General features: G+C 27.0%; 1 protein-coding gene across 1 annotated transcript; it reads right to left on the minus strand.

The window, feature by feature from the left end:
- Positions 1–156: 156 nt before the first annotated feature.
- Positions 157–10,006, minus strand: LOC126909491 (activating signal cointegrator 1 complex subunit 3-like; the record flags this gene model as incomplete). The annotated part of the gene is made up of 16 exons (XM_050691920.1): positions 9,832–10,006; positions 9,387–9,748; positions 9,080–9,300; positions 8,866–8,971; positions 8,566–8,790; positions 8,175–8,294; positions 7,990–8,104; positions 4,596–4,732; positions 4,335–4,511; positions 4,015–4,243; positions 3,674–3,927; positions 3,439–3,607; positions 3,157–3,377; positions 1,502–1,604; positions 878–1,434; positions 157–297 (listed from the first exon to the last, which is right to left on the minus strand). Coding segments are annotated over exons 1-16 (3,312 nt in total), but the record flags the coding sequence as incomplete, so codon positions are not given.
- Between the last annotated feature and the right edge of the window lies 1 nt (position 10,007).

Consider the following 10,007-nt stretch of genomic DNA (forward strand, 5'->3'; position numbering starts at 1 on the left):
TATATTTGCCATTAATGTTAATAATACAAGAGTAATATTTATGTTTTTTAATTTTCTCTATTATGGATTAGGTTATTTTTGGATTAAACCATAAAATATTTTTTTAATTAATAAAAAAATCTAAATCTGTTACTGATTATTTCACTAACAACTTACTTGAATATATTGATTAACAAATAATTCTTCTACAATTTTTCTATCATTATCTTGTAATCCAGCATGATGGAGACCTAATCCAAATGCAAGGCATAATTTTAAATTAGGATCTCTGATATTTTCAATAATTTGATCCATTTCCTAATACAAATATTGAAATTTAAATATTTTATGTTAGTTACACATAAAACAGATAATTTTAACATCAGCCACTCAATTTCTCTTAAAAAAATAATTATGTTGCAAAAACTCTTTTTGNTCTCAATTTCTCTTAAAAAAATTATTATGTTGCAAAAACTCTTTTTGATATTTTTTAGTTTTATATACTTCTTGATTTATCAAATATAAGTATTTTTTTAATACTAGACATTTTTCAGCCTCATTCCTCCTCCTGCTTAAGTATAACTTCTGAAATACTGATCCAAAAGTTTTTATCATCCAGTTTTTTTCTTAATTACGTCATTTTCTATTTTATAAACTAGTTATATATATGTTGCAATTAAAAAAAATAAAGTTGACACCCTTATACAGAATAAGGGATGAATTAATAATTGATAAATCAAGAAATATATGAAACTAAAAAATATTAAAAAAATATAAAATACATATGATTAGACGGTTGTTAAAATAAGAATTAACTATTTATAATGAAATATTCATAGAATTTATAATAAACAGCACTAAATATAAAGTATAAAAAAAAAATCTATTCATTTCTTACATAATCATTCTTATGAACCCATTGTTTAGGGTTATCTTCTCCTCCTAAATATGCTATTAGATCAAGTGCAGTTAATCTAGTTTGCCTTCTTGATGATACAAAAATCATAACAGGTTGAGTAGGAGAATGTTGACGTATAGCTTGATAAATTGGCTTGTTCATAGTTGCCATTCTAGGACAATAATTTCTTCCTGCATAGCCACTAATATGCACCTCAAGTGGAACAGGCCGTACAGAAGGACGAAAATTGTAAAGACCCATTTCACCGATATGTAACCAAGAAGCTAGATCAGCAGCGGTTGATAAAGCAGTAGTTAATGCAATAATGCGAGTATGCTGACCAGAATGAGTTGAAATGAAATTTATACGGGATATAATTATTTCTAAAACTGGTCCTCTTTCTTCTCCTAGTAAATGAACTTCATCAAGAACCACTAACGCAACTTGTCGAACATAATTTCGTGTTTGCCAACTTCGTGAAACACCATCCCATTTTTCTGGTGTTGTAACAATTACAGAAGCATTAGTTATTGCTTTAATATCTGGTGTAACATCACCTAAAATTCAATTCAAAGATATCCTTTAATATTAATAGTTTTTATTGTATAAAATACAACCTAGTACCTGTTAATTCAACAACTGACTTTTTTAACTTTTCTTCAAGTCTTACTTTCCAGTCAATTATTCGTTCTCGTACAAGAGCTTTTAAAGGTGCAATATAAACGACCTGGAAAATTACAAAAAAAGGAACTCTTCCTTGAATATAAATAATACAATAATAATAATACTTTTGGGAGGTAAATCAAATAAACCATAAATATACGTTTTTATTATATTCATGAATAAAATACATAAAATTAAAAAAATACATGTATGTTAATATTTTAGTTGCAAATAAATAACTAACCCTATTTCGCAACTGAACTGTAATAATACACACATGAAATAAACCCATCAATAATAATATTATTGTAAACATATTTCAATTTAAGAAGCCTCTACTATATTATCATTGTAATAGCATACTCACTTTATCAATGAGTAAGCATTAGAATTCAGCATCAAAGCTCTAGACTTATTAAGTATTCTTTATGACTATTCCTTATGTCTTATAAAGAATAACTTTTAATGACAACATGTATTTCACTAGCTTATACAGAGTGATTTTTTTATCATAAACTATTTAATTACTTGCAGAATAAAAATAATCTAAACATTTTTTTTTTGTTACCATTAGTTACATATTATTTTTAAATTATTAGCTATATAATATTAAAAGTTCATCCCTTATATATTGCAAGGGTGTCCATTTTTAAATGGGAACAAATTTTAAATTTAATATATAAGTTTATTTGTTTATTGGATATAAAACTTTTAAGTTTCAACTTTATGAGTCATTACACATATAATATACAAAGGATTATAAGTACATAGGTAGCTAATTGTTTTTTAAATTATGTCGCTATCACAGATACAGAGCGTTTGTACTGCCAATTGGTATATTTATAAGCTCACAATGTATCTTATTACCATTGATAAAAAACGATGCATATCTGCTAATATTGACATCATAAAAAAACAATTATTATATAATATTTAACATTATATTTTTAATATATAATAAAGTTATATATTAAATTCAAATGCCATTTACAATTAAAATAAAACATCAAACATTTTACTATGTTAAAATGTGTTCCCATTTGAACAAACAAAGTTGACATCCTTACAATACATAAGAGATGAACTAAAAAGTATTACATAACTACTAATTCAAGAATAATATGTTTAAGTTATATTCTGTAAGTAATTGAGTAGTTTATGAAAAAAAATTACTCTGTATATTAGAAAATAATCTAATCAAGAAAATTATTTAACTATAATTTTAATACTTAAATCAATTTATTTTATTTTATTTACAAATGTTCAAGGAGTAAAAATATTAAATGTTCTAAGTGTCAATTTTTTTTTCAGAGGACAAAAATATTACAAATTTAAAAATCAATAAAAAATATTTATAAAAATATAAAATGTACTTTTTTTATATAATTATAACCTCTTTAAGTTTAATTATTATTTATTTATAGGTTTCTAACACAAATTCTTAGTCTACTCAAAGAAAAGAAAGTACCCACAATAAACTTATGAATTGATAAATTTATAAAACTTAAAAATAATCCGAATAAACACCAACCCAGAATTAAAAATATATCTCAACATTAAAACAATTTATCCAATCATTCAAATTTTTATAGTACTAAATTCTTTATATCACATACTTTAGCTTCAGGCTGTTCATTGAATACTCTAAACATAGCAATTTCTGCAGCAATAGTTTTACCGGATCCAGTAGGGGCTCCTAAGAGTACATTATTATCTGTATGATACAAACAATGAAAAATTTGAGTTTGTATTGGATTGAAATGAGTAAACTTGTATAAATTTTGGTAGTCTTGATTTTTAAGAGCTGATAATGGCAATGGATGAAGTTCAAGCAAGTCTAACCAAAATTATATAAATATTAATTAATTCTAAACTTAGGAAATAAATTTATAAAATACCTGTTACTGAAGCATGGCTGTGAGGTAATATAAGATGTTGAAATGTTAAGGGAATTGTGTAAGTAGTACCCAGCCATCTATCTGATGTACAGTGTAAAATGTATTGAGACGGAAGTGGTTCAACAAGAGGTATTGTAAAAACTAATTTTTGAACTTCTTTTTTGATAACCTTTTTTTTTTTTTAAAGGGACTTTTAAGTAATATTTCCTTAATTTATTTAATAATTTAAACATACTTGTCTTTTTGAAATTAAGAATTGTTCCCAATGATAAATATGATCAGTTTCAGGATCTTCTATCCAAATCCAAAATGCAACTGATGTTTTCCCATGGAATTTATCATTCCACTCAAATTCTGGGTAAAGTTCAAGATTTATTCTTAAAATGGTTCTTGTAATAGGTTGAATACTCTCTGTAGCTTCAATATAAGGCAGCTGCATAGCACATTTTTTTACTGCAGCACCAATATTTTGGTTTCTTAATAAAATTCCTAAAAAATAAGTAGAATCTCAATATAAAATATCATTTAACTAGGGATTAGACTTTTGAATTTTAATATTTAAAATAAAAAACTTACCTAACTCTTTTGAGTCCATTTCTCTAATTTGATTAAATGTTAATTTTCTTTGTTCTATTTTATCAATAATTTCCCAAGGAAGAACATCTGAAAATTGCCTCAATTCAGATTCAAAGTCCCATTGTCTCATCTCAAACATTTGACTGACTTCCAACAGTTTCGATGATAACATGGCATTATTGCGACGTAAGACCATGTCAAACAGGGCCCGGGCAATTCTTGTAGCATTCTAAGTTTTATAGCATAGTCATTAACGAAAATTTATGTTATTAACAAAATTTAGGAACATTACTACAACACCATACAAAATTCCAGCTTACTTGTGAGATATAAACAAGGTCCGATATTAATGAAAATCCTTTTGCTCTACCTCTAGCTAAATAAGTTTGTAAAAGAATGTTTACTTTGCCATTAATATTCACTGCTGATCCTTTGCATTCAACATGACAATATTTGCGACTTAATGATTCTAACTCTACCACTTCATCATCTCTAACCTAGAAAATTCGATTTATTTTTTAATTTGGACTTCAATTTATCATTTAGGTTAACAATTAATATTAGAGGAAAATAAAAATTACTTGTAGTTGCTCAAATTCTTTTGCACTTGCTATCATAGTAAGTATTTCTGATAAGTTCATAAAAGGTGCCATGGTCTGATTAAATATTTCAATACTGTCATGACTTATGTAAAAATGACTGGCAGTTCGTCCCAAATCTAAAAATATAATTATTTAAGTTTCAATTAGATATAATTGAAATAATAACTAAAGCTACATATTTTAACAAATAACAAAATAACTTATGACCTAAACCATATGATTATAAGATATATTAAAAAATTATACACATTATTCTAAAATAAATATGAAGGGACTTCTAAAAATAACTTTTTTTTTAAATACTTGATGCAAATTATGTTCAATTTTTTATTTATACAATTTATATTTATCTATATATGAGGAGAGAAATTTTGTTTTATGTGCAAAGGAGAATATGAGGTAGGTGAAATAAGGAGTTCAGTGACAATAGACGAGGATGTGATAGGAAAGGGGGAAAGTTTTAAATATTTAAAATCAGTTGTGCAAAAGAGCGGTAGTATTGATGAGGATATAACACATAGGATTAAGTGCAGGTGGTTAAAGTGGAGGGAAGCATGTGGTGTATTATGGTATAAAAGAATTCCAATGAAGCTAAAAGGTGAATTCTATAAGACTGTAGTGAGAGTAGCTATGATATATGGTTCAGAGTGTTGGGCGGTTGATAAGAAAGTAGAGAAGAGAATGAGTGTAGCAGAGATGAAAATGCTTAGATAGATGAATGGAGTTATTAGAGAAGATAGGATAAGGAACGAACATATAAGAAGGAGTATAGGTTGTAAGAACATTTATTACTACGTTCTTACCACTTATATTATACACGTTTTATTTCCATTTTTATAGAATATTTAGAATTTTTGTTCAACAGTCAACTATTCTAACAGTCTGGAGCTGGTATTTTACATGCCAATCAAAAGCCTAGCTCCTCCACCCCTCGACTCGCGTCACTCAATGCTGCTTCCATGTTGGTGGTCGTTACCGACCATATAGTAAATACATTTTAGCGTCGAGGTATCTATGAAAACTATGTTCAAATAAACAAAGTTTTTCCAACTACATTGATTTTGTCCAAACAGACTCACAAATTAAAAAAACAAGATTTGTACAGTTACTGCATAAAAATTTGCTTTGAAGTTATAAAATGGTAGCAACTAGACAACAATGTAGTGGAAGTTTTAGTTCTGGTACAAATAGTAAAGCTGACTGTATTACCTAAACCAGAAAAAAATATTTTGTTTGGCAATGTGATTATTTGTGCACCTTACAACTCCAATCAATCAAGTCAAGTGAATCTATAAGATCTACCCTATGAAATGTAAATAAAAGCAAAAAATCTTATAGTGGTAATGAACTTTAAGAACAACAGACTAAGTCGTATTAGGCTATTATAACAAATACCATGAATATCGTACACTATCAATTGAAATGAATACCACAACTAATTAGGTAAGAAAACAACAATTTAAAAACATATGAAGATACAAGATTATAAGAAGTTTTGTGAACACAACAAGGTTCCCTCCCCTAATTATAAAGAAAACCATAACTTAAAAGTTTAAAAAGCATTTTTAGATAAATTTTTTTTTCCTTTCTTTTAATATTTTGACCTTTTGTAAGGTTCAGAGTGGAACCTTTAATAGGGGAGAGGGTAATGTAAGAAAATTTATTACTATGTTCTTACCACTTATATTATACATGTTTCATTTCCATTTACTTAATTTGTGATACATATTAATTAACACAGAGGGAGATGGTGATGTGACAATTCTACTCATCTGTAGCCCAGAGCTACTGACGTCAAACTAACAAAGGGCAGTTATATGTAAGTCACTGTTATAGACATAACTTTTAATGCTATTACTTTCGTCTTATTTATATTATTAATAACTTAACTTGTTTTATTTGACGACTCGTCTATTGCCAATCATAGCCAACCAACTCTGTTTCACTTGGATATGCCTACTAACCAACTGTACTAAGATTCAGGTCAGATGTATTGTACATTACATATGACTTATATTTACTGAATATCTAAAATATACCTTTACTTTGTCATTGACATAAAACAGTAGTCTAACTTTATAATATAATCTATTTCTTGTAACTAAAGTGCACGATTGCCTGTGTCTCCTTCAGGTTATTAAAACTCATTTAAAGAGATAGGGACAATATTTGGGCAGATGACGGGTAGCTTCTGATTCTTGGTTTTGACCAAGATCCTCAAATATTAAGCTAGCCCCTAATAAGGTATAGCGTCAATCATAGATGAGATGAGAGAAAATAGACTTAAATAGTTTGGTCATATTATTAGGGGGAACGGAAGCAGTAAGAACAGTTATAAAAATGAATGTTAAAGAAAGAAGAGGTAGAGGAAGACTAAAAGAGATGAAGGAATGTAATTGAATGCAATATGAGGACGATGTGATGTGAGCATAGATGATGTGGGAAATCATATTAAGTGGAAATTTTTCTTTACTTTACATCGTTGTTTAAAGCATAAATCACAGCCACTAATTCAATGTTGTTTTAATTGAAGGCAAATTTCTTTTTTTATTCACCTATATAATAAAACTGAATAAAATTTAACTTTCACAGTACTCTATAAGACATTTAAAATAAAAAATAAAACTGCTTAAATGTATATAATGGATGTAAAAGCACATTTTTTTCAAAATGATTTTCTATTTATGTCTACTGGCGGATAAACCGCCATGTGTAAAATTTTATAGTTTTTATTTTTTTTTTAAAAGAACTTTTTGATATTTAGATCACTTAATATTATCACATTAATAATTTTAAGTTTATATAGAATATGTAATATAGGTCATTATTTTATAAAACTGAAAAGAAAGCATTTTTGTAATGTTTGGTTTAACTATGAATTTCTTAATCTATTATTACAAAAATATAATATAGTCTATTATTTGTAAACCTAGAAGTAGAACACTTATGTAATGTTTGGATTAATTGTAATTCCCAGAATTATTGTTACTAGATCAGGAAGTAAATATTTATAAACCTTTTTGAAAATGATTACTATATGAATTTTATAAAAGACAAACAAAATATTTTAGTATATAAGATGAAACGGAATGAATTAAAAGGGGAGAAAGAGAAGACCTCGGGAGTACCGAAGGTAATCTCTTTCCGTGTGGTACGTTTGTGACTTTAAGTTTTTATTTTGTGTATTATTTATTTATCCGTTTTTTAAGTGTATCAATATTTTATATGTTTTTATTTTGATTGATTATATCTTTATTAACTACATTTTGCGTTATTATTGAACTACTAAAAATATAAGTTAGAACAAAAGATTGTTCTACATATATAAATACAACAAAAGATAATAATAAATATAATAAAATTATTTTCTAACCAGTGGATGCGAGATCTCCAGTTCTCTCGTTGTAACGTAACATTTGAGCTCTATCTAATGCCATAGCTGCATTTATGATGAATTCTTTTCTTTTATTAACTAACATAGGATCCAACTATATTATTAAAAATAAAATATCAATAAAAGTTTTTAGTATATTTTTTTAATTGTTTTAAGGTAATTACTTCTACTTCATCTAGTAATATACCATACACATGTGGATTTATACGCATTCTAACAAACAAATAAGTATAGCTTAACCATAACACTGCTTCTTCTACATTAGATATTGTACCTAAAACTACCTATTAAAAATTTTAAATGGTTCAAAAAATTTTATTATTAAATAAATACTTTTCATATTATTTAGAACATATGATTAGGTCGATTTAAAAAGGGAATTATTCATTAGTTACAATTATACATACAATTTTATAACTACTCTCTAAATTTAAAAATAATTTATTACTTTTATAACGATAAGGAACTTTTTTACATGAACCTAGTTATATAGTTATTGAAATTCTTGAATAGTTATAAAAGTATTTAAATTACTTTTAAGGATTTTTTTCTTACTTCAGCATTTAAATTGTTAACAAGATGTTGCACAAAACAACTTTCAATTGGTATTTGATTTGTTAGTAATGAAAGGTATTTATGTAGTTTAGCATGAGGAGTAATTATAATTCCATGTCCAGAAGTATCAAACTGAGGACGACCAGCTCTTCCAAATATTTGCAAAACATCAAGCATACCTAGATCTACAAATGTTCCATGTTTAGAGTCATACAACTCTGTACCCTAAAAAAGTAAAAAAAAATTTTAACTAAATAAAGTTGTGATTGTCATAAAAATAATTTAAAAAACTTGATTTACTTTTATGATAACAGCATGAGCAGGAAGATTAACACCCCAAGCTAATGTAGCTGTACATACTAATACTTTTATGGCACCCTCAGCAAAATATTTTTCAACTAAATTCCTGTAAAAATAGAAATTAAACGGGATATTTAAAATATGATCTATAGTTAAAAATAAATTAGTAAAAAGAAAATTTTAAACAAATATAATATATTTTTAGATTTGATACCTATCTGATCTTAAGAGGCCTGCATGATGAATAGAAAATCCACTGTTCAATAATTCACTTAGTTCTTTTGAATGACATCGTTCAAATGCTTTCTTTGCTACTCCTATCCGGTTGGAATCTTCAGGCAAAAAATCAGATAAATGATTTTTTTGAGTTGCAAGTTCTCTAAATACATTAGCTGTCTTTACGGTAGCATTACGGGCATGAACAAACACCATGACCTAGAATATTATGAAAATTCATTAATATAATTAAAAACTAAGATATTTTATTTAGACAACATCAAAATAATACAGTTTTCACATACTTGATGTCCTTTTTGAACCATTTCATGCACTTTATCATAACAAACTGAATCCATTTCTTGTTGCATTTTAACTGTCTTACTTCCTCGAACCCCAATAAATGTCTGAATCAAAGGCACTGGACGAAAACGTCCATCAAAATAGAATAAACCTTTTTGAAAGTTAACTCTTAAAAATCGAGCAACATCTTTATAATTTGGTAAAGTAGCTGATAATCCAACAATACGAATCATATTTTGAGATGACTCAACCTGTCGTAAAGTACGTGCTACAAGTGCTTCTAACACTGGACCTCGATCACCATGTAATAAATGAACTTCATCAATAATTAATAATTTAACCAGACTAGTTAAAGCAATATCACCTGTTAGAGTAAATCAAAATAAAATATAAATTATGTAATACTTGTAATCTATAAGATTTATAAAAATATATATTTAATTATACCAGTTCCCTTGCGTGTTGCTACATCCCACTTCTCAGGTGTTGTTACTAATATTTGAGTGCTAGTAATTTCAGCTTTAGTTAAAGACATATCACCTGTAAATTCACGAACAGTAATACCCAAACTTAATAGTCTTCTAGAGAAGTTAGCAGTCATCTCAGATGCTAGAGCTTTCATT

Source organism: Daktulosphaira vitifoliae, unplaced genomic scaffold (assembly GCF_025091365.1).
Source record: "Daktulosphaira vitifoliae isolate Bord-2020 unplaced genomic scaffold, ASM2509136v1 Scaffold_450, whole genome shotgun sequence".
Lineage (NCBI taxonomy): Eukaryota > Metazoa > Arthropoda > Insecta > Hemiptera > Phylloxeridae > Daktulosphaira > Daktulosphaira vitifoliae.